This window comes from Rhizoctonia solani, chromosome 11 (assembly GCF_016906535.1).
Source record: "Rhizoctonia solani chromosome 11, complete sequence".
Taxonomy (NCBI): domain Eukaryota; kingdom Fungi; phylum Basidiomycota; class Agaricomycetes; order Cantharellales; family Ceratobasidiaceae; genus Rhizoctonia; species Rhizoctonia solani.
In genome coordinates this window covers 1112255-1129538 of record NC_057380.1, presented here as the reverse complement: position 1 = coordinate 1129538, position 17284 = coordinate 1112255, and the positions used below count along the sequence as shown (strand labels likewise).

General features: G+C 44.6%; 3 protein-coding genes across 3 annotated transcripts; 2 read left to right on the top strand and 1 right to left on the bottom strand.

Moving 5' to 3' along the window:
* Positions 1-183: 183 nt before the first annotated feature.
* Positions 184-1301, bottom strand: RhiXN_10387 (uncharacterized protein; the record flags this gene model as incomplete). Its single annotated transcript, XM_043330203.1, has 2 exons — positions 184-942; positions 993-1301. 2 exons carry the CDS (start codon positions 1299-1301, stop codon positions 184-186), a joined length of 1068 nt encoding a protein of 355 aa, XP_043184300.1.
* Positions 1302-7417: 6116 nt separating this feature from the next.
* On the top strand, positions 7418-9135 carry RhiXN_10386 (laminin domain protein; the record flags this gene model as incomplete). The annotated part of the gene is made up of 9 exons (XM_043330202.1): positions 7418-7586; positions 7648-7713; positions 7769-7809; positions 7872-8025; positions 8060-8125; positions 8176-8356; positions 8386-8788; positions 8845-8922; positions 8983-9135. 9 exons carry the CDS (start codon positions 7418-7420, stop codon positions 9133-9135), a joined length of 1311 nt encoding a protein of 436 aa, XP_043184299.1.
* Positions 9136-12393: 3258 nt separating this feature from the next.
* RhiXN_10385 (uncharacterized protein) lies at positions 12394-17273 on the top strand (the record flags this gene model as incomplete). Its single annotated transcript, XM_043330201.1, has 15 exons — positions 12394-12469; positions 12523-12658; positions 12716-12729; positions 12791-12819; positions 12878-12993; positions 13162-13176; positions 13238-13248; positions 15482-15784; positions 15843-15908; positions 15966-16003; positions 16052-16184; positions 16239-16308; positions 16377-16824; positions 16882-16965; positions 17037-17273. The coding sequence occupies 15 exons, from the start codon at positions 12394-12396 to the stop codon at positions 17271-17273; spliced, it is 1776 nt and encodes a 591-aa protein (XP_043184298.1).
* Positions 17274-17284: the final 11 nt, after the last annotated feature.

Here is a 17284-nt window from a genome sequence, read left to right as displayed (position 1 = left end):
CCAGTGTTGGTTATTACAGGTGTAAAACGTAAGTAAATGGATCTTATGTAATCGCAACAACGGTTTTTACCAGTATTACACCTGTAAATATCACGTGGTATGTTTATCTCGATTTAACTCAATGTATGCCAGTCTATCAAACCCGTAATGTATAAGAATGAATGTTAAATAAAAAAAATAGTTCTACATGGCTAGGTCATCCTTTACAACCAAACTTTTCATATCTCTTGTCAACAAGTCGTAAGCTTCAAGCTCTTTCTGTAGGTTCGAGAGCCCTGCCTGTCTGAAAATGTTGAGGCCTTGTCCTTCTAAGTGAGCAACATTGTAATTGAACAGATCCCTAAGTAATACGGGATACTGTGTTCCAAAAAAAAATCGTACGCGTCTTGGCCGAGGCTCACTTTCAGTTGCCAATTTCAATCCGGAGAGTGGAACGTCATTGGGGTTATCAACCTCAAGGCTATCCTCGGGCAAGTCTTTGTCATCCAGCACATCCTGAGCCAGCTTACTTGCTAGCTTCTTAAATCCGCTAGTGCCTGCCTCTTTGTCCGATGTGTCTAGTTCTGCAAGCTCCTCAGCTGTCTCATTGTGCTGGTCTTCTTTGTCTGCGTCCGGGAGCGATAACGCAGCCTCTCCTAATTGCTTTGAAGCTGAAAGACCAAACTGACAATGCAAGCAAGCACGTGTAAGACCTGCGGCAGCGTGCGTTCTCTTCAACTCCATTTGAACCACAGCCGTATTGAACGTCTTCTTGTTTGAGAGACAAGAGCAGCGCTTTGACTGAATATAGCCCATCTCGCTGAAAAGTTGCTCGCAGCCTGCTGAATTAGCAACAATCGAGAGAACATTGATTGCTAGATGCATGAGCTGCTGCCGCCCAACGTTTGCTGTGTTAGATGTAAGAAGACCCAACCAGACGCAAACTAAATTGACCGGTTTCCCCTATGCGGGCTTGTATCAGATTGTATAATAAGAGCCTAAATTGAACTTACAGATCGCTCATACAATTCTCGAAGCTCCTGAAAGTCCCACCTGTCAGCGTGAAACTCATTCTTGCCATCTAAGTAGTCCATAAATGCCTTGTGCATCTCCAAGTCATTATCCTTGCGGAAAAGACGCCGGAATACCCGCTTGGTGGCACCATACAAAGACAAACAATTGAGTAAGGCATTCTGTGGGTGAAATACTCCTAGGCGGATGTATGGGTTCAGTATAACACTAACAATATGCGGATCCTGGTCGGATTTGCCCCAGCGGAGCTCCAAGCTATTCAGAACGCATGTCTGGACGGCGGAATTCATTGCAAACCTAGAGAATGTATAGTATAGGCAACCAAGCTCAATCAATATATGATCCAAGCGTGTTGTTGGCACTTGGGCAACGTTTGCAGCTATTGCCAGCGGTTTGAGATATAATTTTAGCCTGTACTCAGCTGTGTTGAGCTTCCAATATATAGTATAATAATAGGCTACTTACTCTGTAAGCTTCTTCCAAAACATGGGGTCCTCAATACTTTTCATGATACCCTTGACTTTGTGCATTTGCTCCGGGGATCAACTGGCACTGGCCAGAAATTCTTCAGAGTGAAATAAAACAAGGGAGCGCAAAGGTTGAGCCTCAGAGATAAGGCTTGTGAACAAAAGGAAATGTGTCATGACCCATGCCTTTGCTGGCATGTCTCCTGACCAAGCCACCTACTAATAGGATATTCCACAGTCTTTAGAAGGCCGCATATACTCACATATATGCAGTCAGAACTGTCATTACTCTAAGGGCTCATGACTTAGAGACTGACAGTCCACCAGGGTCACATGACCTCCCCCCCTCCAGTCCTTTATCAAATACTATACTAAACTACTACGGATTTGAGGTGGGGGGGGGATGACATAATCTCTTCTATAATAATATATTATTCAGACCTTGCCCGTGGGCATTAACATTGGCCCGCGGCTAGGGGGGCAGGGGGAGTGCAACATCCCCCAGCAATATATATTATTCATATATCACTGTGCATCACATATACTATATATCTTTGACAGTGGATATATATGGTAATAACCTTTCCAGATATGGGTTATGACATTGAAATCAAGCTGCTTACCTATACCCAGTATATATATACATATATATGTGTATATGTATTGCCTATAGGGGATGTGGGGATGACTAATGCCCCTACATCAATGATGCATCATATATATGAAGAATGAAGGTCAACCCCTTGGTACTTGGATTACCTTAAAGGGTAACTCTCCTGCCAAAACAGGAAATACCTAGGTCAAGAAGGTATTGACTGAGGAGTTACCAAATAAGGAAGTCCACCTTCCCTTTTGGGAAGATTACAAATCAACCATGACAAATCTAATCATGCTTAGTCATCACTGATTATGTAATTGATGATTATGTAATTGATGCTGACAAAGATGGATTAGTCATGAATTTGATTTGACACAGCCACATCAAATGACCATATATGCCATTTCAAATCATGTCCCATTTGTCATGGTAATGCCACTGTCATGTGATTGTGGCTGTGCGGGTGACCGGCTATCCTGGGCTGGATTGGGGAATAGGATTACCATAAAAGGAAATTTGGATGAGTCATATTGGAGTGTGGCTATGCACACCATGTGGATGACTCATCCTTCTAGAAGGTTCTGGAGCTTCTTTTCTTCCAACTTCTTCCAAATATAGTATCTCCTCCACCAGAACTTCTTTTCACTGGTTATTTTACTGCTTTCTGATTGGCTAATCAAAGAAGACCCTGATGCTTCTTTGACTCATACTGCTTCTTGAGGCTGTGCTATGGCTCCAAGAGGCTGTGCTCCTATTTGAAATATGTATATAGACCCAAGTGAAGCCCAGGTATATAAAGGGGTGGGGACAGCTGCTTAAAAACCAGCTTGTTTTTTCCCCTGTCTTTGAACCCAAAAACTTAGATAGGTCCAGGGAGGCATGCTCCCTTAATGTGTGAACTTGTGACCATTTATTGGTGATCACATGACCATTGTGTGTAAACATGAGTAAACATTTGATATCATGAACTCTCTCTATCATGATGTCAGAACATTAAGGTCTCCTTCAGGCAATGGAATGCCTTTGGTCCAGCTTCCATTCCCTTATCCTTGCTTAATCAACCATATATCTAACTAGTAATCATACCTTTCCCAAGTCAGCATAGGTCAAGATCATACTACTTACTCAGAAGGGACTGAGTCTTACAACATTGAGTACTACTTCTTACTCTTTCTGAGGGGGTTTAGGGTCCCCCCTCTATCTAGGTCATAGGAATAATAAGGTTCTTGGAGAGGGGAGAGCTTGGTTCAATTCCAGCTAACCTTACCTATTGACATATCTACTTATACTCAATGATCAACAACTTTTCCATTATAAGGAAGAAGTCTTTCTTACCTATCAGTCAACTCTTGCTTCAAGACTACTTGAGAGGATTGATCTTCACCTCTAGCACACAGACATATGGTTAAGCACCCTTTCCATCAGTTTGATCAGTACTTCCTTGGACCATGGTAGGGAGGGTAGAGTGTGTGGTCTGCTAAAAGGCTGGATCATCCCCAGCTAGCTTTACCTCTCCTACTTCATGGTCTTTCATCTGCTTTGGGTCAGTAAGGCTCTTGGTCTAGCTCTATAAGTCTGGTTCAATTCCAGCTAGCCTTACTTGGACCCTGGGAGGGAAGAAGACAGTCTCTAAATGGCCGCAAATATTGGTACTTCCTTAGATCATGGTGGGGATGGTAGAGTGTGTGGTCTGCTAAAAGGCTGGATCATCCCCAGCTAGCTTTACCTCTCCTACTTCATGATCTTTTATCTGCTTCAGGATCAGTAAGGCTCTTGGTCTAGCTCTATAAGTCTGGTTCAATTCCAGCTAGCCTTACTTGAACCCTGGGAGGGAAGAAGGCAGTGATGAATGACTGCAAATATTGAACAAACAGCATTTCATTGAAAATTGGTCAAGTCATTTTCAATAAGTGCAATTTCAGGTCCCTAAAACTTGCACTAAAAGGGGGTAGAGTGAGAGAAGAAAGTAGGGTTACAGGGTGGTAACTACTCCAAGGTCAAGAGGAGAGTTACAACCATGTCACTACTTTCAACTAAAGGCTATGGAGGATGGACTATCAAGATGAACCATGTGTAGTTGGCCAATGACTGTTGGCCAATTACTGTCAAAAAAATGGGAAATATTTTTTTTCTGCCCATTCAGTGCTGGTATCCTGTTAGAGGTAACTTTCCTCTTATTTTGCACAGATCTAGGTCCCCTAGACTTGTGCTTAAAAGGGGGGCAATGTCATGACCCATGCCTTTGCTGGCATGTCTCCTGACCAAGCCACCTACTAATAGGATATTCCACAGTCTTTAGAAGGCCGCATATACTCACATATATGCAGTCAGAACTGTCATTACTAAGGGCTCATGACTTAGAGACTGACAGTCCACCAGGGTCACATGACCTCCCCCCCTCCAGTCCTTTATCAAATACTATACTAAACTACTATGGATTTGAGGTGGGGGGGGATGACATAATCTCTTCTATATAATATATTATTCAGACCTTGCCCGCGGACTCCCTTAACATTGGTCCGCAGCTAGGGGGGGGGGGAGTGCAACATCCCCAGCAATATATATTATTCATATATCACTGTGCATCACTATACATATATATCTTTGACAGTGGATATATATGGTAATAACCTTTCCAGATATGGGTTATGACAAAATGAGCTGTCCACCAAGTTATGACTGGAAGACTGAGTGTATGAATAGCATGGCTAAGTCGTAATTGCTCTTTGTGGAAGAGTCCAAGCAAATATGAATGATTCAACAGCCATCTGATAATGTTAATAGCCTGGTCTGCTGCTTCAACTAGCTTGGACAAGAGTTTGAGTATATTGCCTACAACAAGATTAATCTTTGTGAAAAGCATGAATGAGCATGGGTCTCAAACATATATAAGTGCATGGCGCTGGAATTACCTGATGGGCCCAGCAATCAAATACTAAGATATATGGCTGCATTTGATTTAATTGCACCCGCATTGCTTGTGAATTGCCCCCAGCATCCAAAACCCAAGCAATAATTTGTACATTGTATTGATTTTCTGCATAATCAATGTTGCTTAGCACTAGTTTCAGATGGTTGTCCGCAGTTTTGCGCTGCGCCAAAAGATCATGTACATTAACAGTATATGTCTGATGATATATGGTGTCAATTAAATAATCAAACCTGTATTGTTTTTGCCTCTTACCTTGTAATTTACTGATAAAAGTGATGCAAGTAATGCATTTTGGCGGATGTTCTTCCATCCATCACTCATTCCAGTTGCAATCTGCCCTTCAATTTGCTGTTGCATTGAATCTCTTGCCGATTTTACCTCCAATTGAAGGATAGGCCCCAAAAGCTTGTGTCGATCAGGAAGCTTTGCACCAGGACACCAGTTTTGGAAGAAAATATGTGCCTGTGGATGATTAATACCATGCCATGGGATACCAAGTGCAACCCAGAGCTTGCAAACATCTGACTCAAAGTGACGCTGATCTTCACCAGACATTCTTGTACTAGCGGACCCCAGAGTTACTGAATGGGCATTAGGCTCATTGGCCAAGGATAAGTTAGCCATGAGAGTGTTAGGGGTTGATGGCATAGCATTACTATCTCCCAAACGATTCTTTGCAGCCAGTGCAATAAACTGGCATGCTCTAATATGTGCCTCAAGCCTTTTGCGCCTATTTGGCATTGACTCAATCAAGTCCATAGCTTAATATAACACACATTAGCAACAGAGTTTAATAATATATCTGTAACATACTAAGGTGGACGACAGCAATTGCCCACCACCTAACCCGCGGATGTGCGCTTTTACTTGGCGCCGAGGCAAAAATTCACAATGAATGCCTATTTTCTCGCCAACTAGAGCGAATTCAAACAAAAAAACGTGGTAAAGTTACGCGAAATTTGTGTAGCAGAATACGTATCTAGTTTATATCCCGTTGGTTCCATTTTTCATCGCTCTGCATCCAAAATATGACCGTGCTCGACGGTCTACACGTGATGAGAAACGACTGTCGCTATTCGCGACCACTCGCAATTGTGTCAAGATGGATTCCTTAGCTCATCTGTAGGCTCCGGGGTCCGTGTTGTCAATATATAAACGCTCAAATTAGTTCTAAGTGAAGGATTTAACCAGTATATGCATTATCTTGCGTATGTACATGTCCTAGGGCGATCTGCTTGTATGGAATGTGACCTGGCGTCTAGTGATGGCTTCGGAACGCTTTGGTTGCCCATTCTATTGCCATTTCGCCGTTGTTACCATTAAACATACCACTCTCCGAGCAATCCCAATCTGCCTCTTTTTTCGAAGTTTTGTCTTGCTGGGAGGCATTGTTTTGATTACCAGATGGGATGCAAAAGGACCCCAGAGTCCATTGCTGAGCTAAAGAATCCACTATGACTGAATTACAAGTGCTTGCGAGCAAGGACCGTTGGTTTCTTGTCACGTGTAGACCACCAAACCCAGTTGTATTTTCGATGCACGGTTCTGTATGATACATATAATGCAATTTAACTCGTATCTTTACTCTTTACTTAAGTTTTTGAACAACTTTACCACGTTTTTGTTTGAATTCGCTCTAGTTGGCGAGAAAATAGGCATTCATTGTGAATTTTTGCCTCGGCGCCAAGTAAAAGCGCACATCCGCGGGTTAGGTGGTGGGCAATTGCTGTCGTCCACCTTACTGACCATTATTTTTGAGCTGAGTCCCTTGAACATGGGTCACAGAACCTTGGATTTTGCCTTGGCATCCTGCTCTTCCAGTTCTTTGATTTTGTGGTCAAGACATGCCTTACACCATGTATTATAAAAGACTTTACTTGTTCCATAGAAGTCTGTGCGCTCAGCTGGAGGTATACCTTCCTCGCATTTTACAAAGTAATCCCAATGCCAGAGCTTATTTGGCATAACAATTATATAGGTTTGTGGACTGAAGAGAGGGTTAGGAGCAAGGCAAGAGTGGGATTGGTATACACAATATTAACAAAATACATTCAGTTATATAGTGCATACATGGCAAAAGTTTGGAGATTATAGGCAATAGGGGAATCCTTGTTCAACCAAATTAGTAGCACATTACGCCAGCCAAGCTCAAGGACCATATGGATGCACTTCTGATGATGGTGCATGTGATTTTTTTAGAAACACCCTAGCCCTTATCCCTCTGCCCAATGCATATATGTCATCCTTGTAGGAATACAGAACTCAACCAACACTTGGAATCTCCTCGGAACTGTTTGCTTAGTCACCCAGACTACATGTTAATTACAGCGTAAAACATCACGTGGCTGTAATTACATTACAGATATGTATGTAATGTAATTACCGTAACTGTAGTTTACCAACACTGCCATGGTCAACCACTCTGGCTGGTATCCCCCTGGGCAGCTATGCTCTCCGCCTGTACTACCACATTATTTCAAGAGTGTGTACGATCTAAAGCCGTTTATTGGAGTTCCCAGCGATACCGAGGTTATCGGAATCCATGCTGTTGTACATGCAGCAAAAAAGGTGTCGGAGAGTGAGTGCAATCTGAACCAAGTACATTTATCGATTGGTTTATGCAATGATACGATGCAAAGTTCCCAGCATGCACGATCCAGATTTGCTCATGAAACTAGCCGACCATTTGTTCAGCGCCCAGATGGGTAGGCGCCTATTTTAGCGCAGACGGACAGACGGACTACTGACCTGTTTCCATAGCTAGGTATCGGAGCAAATACTCTCTGGTCACATTTCCGAGTGTGAGCGAAATCAGAGTGACTTGGCTGCTGCAACCATGAAAACCCGTAACCCATGGCTCTAGGATGCGACGTACACACCTCCGCCCCTCCCTGTCCATATCTCGGTCAGCCTTGAGACTATAGTTGGTGCGCCATCGAATGAGGAAATGATAAAAGTGCAAGAGGCGCTGCGGTCGTATCAGCAATTTAGTCATGGCATGCCCACTTCTCAGAAAGGTTTCGTGGCTTTATCTAATTTCTCATGGGCCAGCCTCGTCAATGTTTGACCCTCATCTGAACATGGAGTTATCGCAGCACTTGTTTGATGTACAAATGGGTATGTCCCGAGCTTGATTTCATGAAAATGAAACCGTTATTCTTCGATAGCCAGATACATGCGATGTGCGGGCGAGAGCGAACCCAGCGCCACATTTGAAGGGGCTGCATCAGCGGAAAGTTACCAATCGGCAGGAATGATACCTAATATGGGCGAAGCTACGACCACCGGCACCAACAACCCTGGAACAGGAGGGAATCATACCTGGGGAACTCCAACGCCCCAACCGACGTCAAGTGTCGATATGCATGAGCTAATAGGGCGGTCAAACCAACTTGCCGAGCGATTCAACCAATTTTCGAACGCTTCAATGAGCTAACTGAGCGAAATATGCAACCGGACGACCAGTCCAGTAGCCTGAATAAACTTTTCGACCAAGCATTGGAACGACTCGAAAGATTCGCAGAAAGGACTCGCCAATCTAACGAACAATCAGATCATCTTGCCCAACGATTCAACCAATTAATTGACCAGTCCAATCAGCTGATGGAGCGACTGTGCACACCTGTGGAGAAAGCTAGCGAGCTGGCCGGACGCTCTAATGAACTTGAGGACAAGACGAATCAACTCCTAGAGCGGTTCAAGGAGCCTCTGGAACAAATAGGGAGTTCTCTGAAATGTATAAATAAGGTGCTGGTGGGCGTTCAGCACGCAATTGTCAGGGTAGGTTGCTTGAACTTGTCATATAGACGGGGACTAGTACTCTTACTGTGCTCTAGAGTCATAAAGACAACACAGTATACGCCGTTGATTCCTTGGTCAATGAGAAGGGTCAGAAACCAGTCGAGGAGTTCGGTGTGAGTTAAATATTGTCCAAAACGCCTACGACAATTCATTGGGACATCTACCTGGCTTAGGCAACTTTCGGGTGGAAGTACGACAACACTCCGTCTGAAACTAGCGTTCTCCTTCCTTTGCGAATAGTGGTGTTTCTCAAAACTCCCACTTATATGACTACTGGTTGGGATTCTACCTCCGCTTCTTCAACATTGGCCACGAGCTACGCGTAAGTGCGGAAAGCCGGCTCTTAAAAGATGGAATGAAAAAGGCGGCGAGGGAGGAACTGAGTGACTATTTGTCTTCGTGTCTTGGCTAAACCCGGGCCCATGTAACTATAGTTCCACATCTTCAATCAAGTCTGCTTTGGTAGTATCACTGGATTGTATGAGGCTCGTGATGTGGTACTGGTTAACCAAACAGAGGCCTTAATTGAAACTCACACTTGTGTCGATTTGTTTGTGCAATATACTTGCTTTCGAAAGATGATTACATAATCTCATCTCCCGGTGGCTGTGAGATTCCCAAACCGCCCATTTTGACCCCAACTATGTTCAGCAGCCCCGTTAGCTAAATACACTCGCCATCTGATCCTCCACCGCACTTTAAGGATATTCTCTACCTAAAGGATACTGTTGAAACCTTAAGCGATGTGGGAGTCATTGAAATACACTCTGTGATACAAATAACAGAGAAAGCGGAATACGCTAGGTTTCCATAGTGCGATGTCCTTTTAATCAGCCTTACTTTATCAGCTCCTAGAATAGCTAATCCCTTGCTACTCATTCGAATTGCCGATCAATTCTCAATGTCCTGATGCATTAGCTTATGAAGTCCCGTCGATCTCATAGCTAGGTAATGGCGCAAATAATCGGCAGCGATGTTATCAGGCCTAAGAGTGAGTACCGCCTCTACTACGTAATAAAAGGCTCACTGGTAGGGCTAGGACATAATACACACATCTTGGATGCTTCCTCACACAACAGTTCAACTTGAACGCGTCACTGTCATTGTCATCCCATCCGATGAAGTAATCAAGATATGTGCGGACTTTGACGCTTATACAGCCATTTCGCCAATGGTGAGCACGTGGAATAAGTGTAGAGTGTGCACCGTTTAAATTGTGAAAAACCACTCTAGTCCTATCGCGGTTCAATTTCCGTCTCGGTATGGAGTTCTCACAAAACCTGTGTGACATCCAGATGAGCGAGTTTGCTAATTCCACTGATATTCCGTAATTTTGAAGGAATCTTTTTGGGGGGACTAGATATGCACAATACACAAGCCAGGGGTATGGATATTGCATGTCTTTGGCGCGAGCTCTGGTAGCACTATTGACCAAATACCGAGTGGAGCTCACGAAAGACCAACCAGTAAATATTCGCCGAGTTATCCAATTTATTAAACGAACACCAGGAACATTCCAATCAAATATCCGCAAAATCGATGAAACAACTTGTGAGGGTATTGGGTAGTATTGGTGGAGTATTGGAGAAGATGCATCACTTTATAGCTAGCGTAGGCTATCTGAATTGTACTTGTGAGTTATACTCGCCATTACTCAGAATTGCAAGGGAAATACGCGGAATTCAGCGGACTGCCTAATCGACAAAGAAGGCAATGTGCCTGGACATAATCTTGAGGCAAAGTATGAGAGTAGAATCCTCCGCCTCTTAGGTTTATTCGGCTATTTCGTGATTCAATAATTCAGGCATCGTTCAAATGGTAAGCGGGAGGGTTTGGCGGAGAGCCTGGTTGCTATCTTCCTGTATCGATACCCGGCGTCGAACATAACTTACAAACTGATGATACAAGGTTGGCTTCTTTTGTTTGTTTCTATGGTATTGATCAAGAGCTTCTCGGGGGTGAAGCCGGCATAGAACTTCGAGAAGAGCGACGAAACGCTGCTCGAATACCTTTTGACAGATATTTGTCTTCTTGCCTTGGCTAACGGCGCATATGTATATTTTAGTATTACTGAATCAGAATATCGTACCGAATATCCATGATAATAGAGAAGCCGACATAGATCGGGTTATAGGCGCATACCATGCATAACGTTGGACTTTCACAGGGCTTTCCGCAATTTAGACAGCAATGAGATTTTTACTCGGCCCTCATGATGCAACCAGTCACTCTTGATGCATTGCCAGGTAAGCGGAAATTTAGCAGTCAGCTCGTTGTAGTCAATTGCCAGGTCCGGGAGCCAGTGCTTGTGGCACAGTATTATGCAAAGTATTATGAATTATATATTCCCATCCGACGGCCGAAGAGTTCCCCCTTTTTCGCGAAGCATATTGTGCGTCTTCGGACAAAACACTCTCGAACTTAATTAATACAGATAATTACAAGTGCGTGGTCAAGTTTGTGTGCGGCTATCCCGAGGAAGGAACTCAAGGCCATCAGTTCCGGTGTCGATCGCAGATCTGAGTCAATTCCATGATCACCCGATGATCCGACCCTGAACGATCAGTGAGATAAACTTGAACCATCAGGAAAACCCTTCCCGCTAGCAGCCCTCCTTGGAAGTGGTTGTAGCACGTATAGCGACTGTCGATGGGTGCATCATCTGGCCCGCAACTTTTCAGTTGAGCTAGGATGAAAATTAAAAATGGGCCCAGGTGTATAATCGGAATCCTGATGCATATGATATAGTACCGGTGTCGGTGTTCCCAACGCCTTCATAGTGACAGGCTGTATTCAGGTATAACGGTGGAGAAACAAGAGGCTACAGGCAACCTGCGACAGAGTGCACCCAGAATGTAAATAGATTCAATCAGGACCCTTAAACACGCGACCTACGATGCAGTTAACCGATTATAGGAGATACACTGTATTATCTCGGCATCCATAGGCTGTGACCCACCGCGCGCCGAGCTTAACACCGTGGGCCCGGTACCGTATTCATCGGGTATTTTTTGTGCCACTTCTATTTGCGCCCGTGGAGCTGTACGTCGCTTGATCCATATGACACTGAGAACACTAGCATAATTCTTGGGGTCAACAAATGTTGATTCGTAACAAATGACAAAGAGCACTTGCTTCGACACCAACTTGGGTCGGGTGGTCCCAGCAAGCGAGACTGTAGTAGGCAGTAATCTCGTTTGAAATGATTGGAAACTACGAGGCGCCACAATACTATGACCAAGTCACGTTGCAACCAACTCTGAAATTAAGCAGCGTGATAAACCGAGTTTGGCATATAGCACTCAATTGAGCATAGTTACAACTTGAGAATACCTCGTGCCACCGTCGGAGAGTACATATGTGGCCCAGATCAATATAATCCTTGATCGAACCCATTTCAGATCGGCGGTGAGTCGGTGCAAGTTTCGAGTAGCCCGCCGGGAAATTCTGGATCCGCCGATCGCAAATCCGACCCCACCAAGATACTTCTAGAACCACCAGCGGCCAGTTAAGAATAGTCGACCTGGATCATCGTACTATCCATTTTGCTCGTGTCTGCCCCCCGTGGCACGTCACCTCTAGCTATGAGTCTCGCAAATGCACTACTGGATCTTCTCCTGGATGCGTATCACCAGGTTGAGATCGCAAAGAACCTAGCTCGTAAGCTTCTGCTGCGTCGCGCTTGTGTTGTCCCGACTTACATATATTCACAGTTGTCTCGGTCACATTTTTTGTGCTTGACCTATTCGTGACGTTCGAAACTGAGATCAAACATGTATGGTCATCAAAATGGGGATATGGGCGTATTGCTTTTCACTTCAATCGGATCTGGAGTATTCTTGTTCTTGGGTACGTTTGAGTCATCACAACGATGGTGCGAGTAAACTCAACTAGCCGTATGGGCAGGGTCTATGTTCCGAGTAAGTTTTGCATCGCCTGATCCAGCAATTTGATCAACACTTAAACACACTTATTGTTAAGTGATATTTAGTCACGATGTATCGATACCCGTAAGCTATACTCGATAAATCATTAATTTATCACTATATTAACGCATCACTTGTACAGAGGTTGGTAATCTTCACCCTTGACACAAATGTTTCACAGGCTTACCCCTCCCAGGTGTCGCAGGACAATAACTTTCTATGGCTATGGTGTTATTATCCTGATATTCAACACAACCAGTAAGACTAATATATTCGCATTCTGGACATACGATAATGGAAACTTGGCAACCTTCACTAGTCGTGATGTCTCTCAGAGCTTGGATTCTATTTGACCGCAAGTGAGTAGTGCCCAGCGTACACCCTAAGTTTCATTGTGCTGATTAGACTAATTTATTCCTATCACAGTCCATACGTTTGCGCGTGAGTCGAAGCGTGATCTTGGCACATTTGATATTGAGCTGATTCTATTCCAGTGGACTAGCCTTCTGTTGCGTGAGTGGCACCATCGGCTGCATAGTGATATTCCAATTGGATGTAAGTCGGATGACAATAATACCCAACCCAGGTAAAGAAGGTTCGCTTAGCTTGTATACTGGTACGAGGGCTAAAGTTCGCCACTTTCATCACAGTCCCCGATCTCATCACCGGTTGCTTAACGATCCTACCTCGACGGGTCACCCTGGTACCCTATCTTATCGGGCTCTCTCTGGACACGGGTATATTCCTAGCAACATTGTATAGAACTCGAATGCTGAACCGTGGGGGAGTGCGATTGCCTATCATTCAATGCTTAATGCGCGAGTGAGCCCAGTGAACCTTCTTTAACCCTTCGTAATGCTAATTGTCGAGTAGCGGACTGTTCTACTATGTGATCAACTGCGCTTCCCTGCTAATTTCAATATTTCTAGGAATCGATCAAAAGATCAATAATATAGCTCTTGGATCAGCGTGAGTATAGAGTATAGGACCGCTAATGTAGACGTCGATTAACAATTGATACTTTTAGTTACTTAATTGCACTTCACTCCACCCTTTGCAACCGAATACTACTATCTCTCCGCGTATTCAACGAGGAGTTAAAGAGCTCGGTCGCTCCTAGTAGCAGCGAAAGAACCGGCAGTACAACCTTCATGATACGGAGTGGCGAGTCGCGGGAAATGAAAACGACGAAAGCATGCGCGCAACAAATTGTGTTGGGATTGACGACTGCGAAAGGCAGAGTATATCAGTGGAACTACAGGAGTTCAGAAATTCCTGATTATCCTTTTAATCGATACTATGTTTTGATAGGACTGAGACTTCACCTATGGATGATTTATTTTATGTAATGGATCACATGTAACTCGAGGCTCGCGCATATATGCATTGTACTACTCATTTTTGGTAAACAGACCCTCGATATTGCACCCATTCGGGATGAATATGAATAATATTCAGTTATCCAGAGTGCACTTGGTATTTAACTGCATAGTACGAGGAGCGTTCCTGAGTTCGTCCCAGCTGGCCAAGTAGTTATCGAAATTATCCTCTGCCCGCTCCTCCTTGTCGGCCACGAGACCCAGACCGGTGAGGTTTGGGGAACCCCCGCGGCTACGAAGCAGCGAGGGTGGACCGGGAGCACCCGGCCGCGAGTCTGGCTCGTGGGTGGGCGGCCCAAACCAGTTCTCGTGACTTACGGGATGGTGGGTGGGATAAAAACGACACGCAAAGGCGTACCGCGGCACTCGGTGTGTGCGAGGCCAGACGGCAGAGGAGGTCGGACGCAAGTCGACACGACATGAAGCGGTCGTCACGTGAATCGCTGCATGCTCCGGCTAAATCGCTATTTTGCGACGAAGCCAGCGGAGTCGCAAAATGTCCATTAATCGAATCTGCATCCTGATGCCATAGATACAGTAGAAGGGTGCCCGGTATGTATAATTAAGTAAAGGCCGGTTATTTGTTTCCAACTTCACAAGAATAATTTTCCCTCGCCTAGTACACAGTGGTGGGTACGCGCGTGAAAATTCTTCTTCCTAACCTGGCATCATGTTACCCGACCGGTCTGACACACGCTTACATTTCAAGGAATTTCTGTGATAATTCTTACCTTAGCGGGAGTTGAATGGGCACACGATGATTGGTGCGCCTACTTGCCAAAGAAGATTAGGCAAGAGCACCGGGTGGACACCGAAGGGTGTTACATTTATGGACTAGGAGCTTTCATTGAAAGTAGGTCACCAATTGGAATTACACTCAAATTCAAACAACTGTTTGGGGTAATCTTTTAAGAAAACAACGTGCAAGGGCGCATCGAGCCGAATGTCGTAACGTATCATGTAACTCTGCCCCATCGTGTAGAAATGGCTACTGGCTTCTTGACCCAATGTTTTGTTTTCCGTCAGCCGAATTCGTCTACCTTCGTCCAGGCTTGCAAATAATTATTCCCCGGCCTGCTTCTCAGCCGCTAAACTCTAAAAATAGCCCGAGATACAAACCTTGATAACAGTGTTAATATTCATAAGGATCACTGTTAGATTGTTTTTGAATATAGCAGAAGAGTCTACGTAACAAGGGCTGAGCACTGTTGCTGGCACTAGATATTAATGGTATAGAAGGTGGATTTCAAAATCTTTGGGTCCTGGGGTGCGTGAGTTGGGAGCATCGGGTAAGCATGACTGGGAAGGGGCTGGAAACAATATAAGCGGCAGGCGATGCCGTTATTCTACATCTGACTCGCCTTCAGCCCACACAAAACCCGATGCTGCCAACTTATTTCATCCAGCAAGAGGCGACATAGTCAAAGAGGTTTTGTCGTCGATCAATCATGTGATTCTAATCCCGGGTGGTGCCAAGGTGGCTGTGTCTTGGGTATCTGGGCTTCATTCCACCATGCCACCCTACGTAGCCAGACGCGTGTGCTCCCCGCCCGACCTACCTCCCTACCTTAAAAATATTCATGAGTTAAAACCTATTGATGACATCCCGAGCGATGAAGAGTTCATGGGAATACACGCCTTAATCCGGATGGCCAGTCGGGTTGTTGACGGTGAGTCAGATTGGGCGACTTGAAGTTGATGGTTATTTCAACTGATCACACTTCATAGTGCCGGATATGGGCGACCCTGTACTTCTCGCCCGATTGTCAGAACATTTGTTTAACGCTCAAATGGGTGGGTCTCGGTCGCTTTATACATGTATGACGTAATCAATCATCCTGTCCTATCAAGTCAAGTATCAGAGTAAATACACAGTGGTATTTCCGGAAGTATGAATCGGTTCTTTGAGCCAACTAGGAGTTCTAACCATAGGTTAGAATACAACATACACACCCCCGGTCCTTCCTGTCCATGTACCAGTTCAGCTCGAGCCCGTTATTGGCGCCCCATCCGAGGAGGAGATTATCAAGGTACAAAGTGCCATACGGTCATACAATCAATTCTCGAGTAGTGAGTACGGTACATAAAAATAGTGAGGCTGAACTTGAGCTTGACCGTACGCAGTTCAGTCAATGTTTGACCCTCGCACAGACATGGAGCTGTCACAGCATCTGTTCGATATCCAAATGGGCAAGTTGCTTCGACTTCTGGGTGTTTTATGTATACTGATAGCCACTTAGCTAAATGCACACTTTTTATAAGACAGAACGACGTACCCAACGAGGCATCTGTCAAGAAACCTAAACAAAGTATCGTGCAAGTCGAGGAAAACGCACATACAAATAATATTGGAAGTGGAGCCAATGTCATTGAGCTAAATCGTTCGACACACGTGGTACATGATAGTGGCTTCCGAGTCGAAGATGTCATAGAGCGATCGAATCAACTAGTGGAACAAACGAATCAACTCGTTGAGCGCTCTAACCAGATTACCCAGGTTTCCAACCGATTATTAGAACGATATAGTCAAGCTACAGAATGGCCGGACAAAACTCCTGAGAAACACAACGAAGTTCTAGAAAGATTGAATGGTCACTTGGAAAAAGCCAACCAGGTTGCTGTGGAATCAACAAAGCCCACCGAGCGCCTTGGCGATATACTGGAAACTATCAATAAAGTATTGGTTGGAATTCAACATGCCATTGTTCGAGTGAGTTGTTTCGATTTGTAGAATCGAGTAGTAAGCTCATAAAGTCCGGTACGATAGAATGGCAAAGGAAATTCGAGATTTGCTCTCGACAGCCTGATCAATGAAAAGGGAGATACTTTATGCAAAAACACTGGCGGTGCGGTGAGTACAGACTGGAAGTTTTAATCATTATTATAACTAGCTTCTGACCCGATGGATTCGTGTATATATAGTGGAGCTTCCGGAATTTATTCCGTCATGCGGGACACAACGAACCGTCTATTCCGATATTCGTCAATGGGGTTATGGAAGAATTTTCCCTCCCTGAACGTATACTTGGATCGGTACTTTGTTATCATGGCCTTGGTGGAGATCTATGCGAGACAGGGTCAGAAGTCAAGTTGAAGCCAGGAACTGCTGATATGGCACGAGCCAGGCTGAGCAGGTATTGGTCGTCATGCCTTGGATAGCGTATATATTC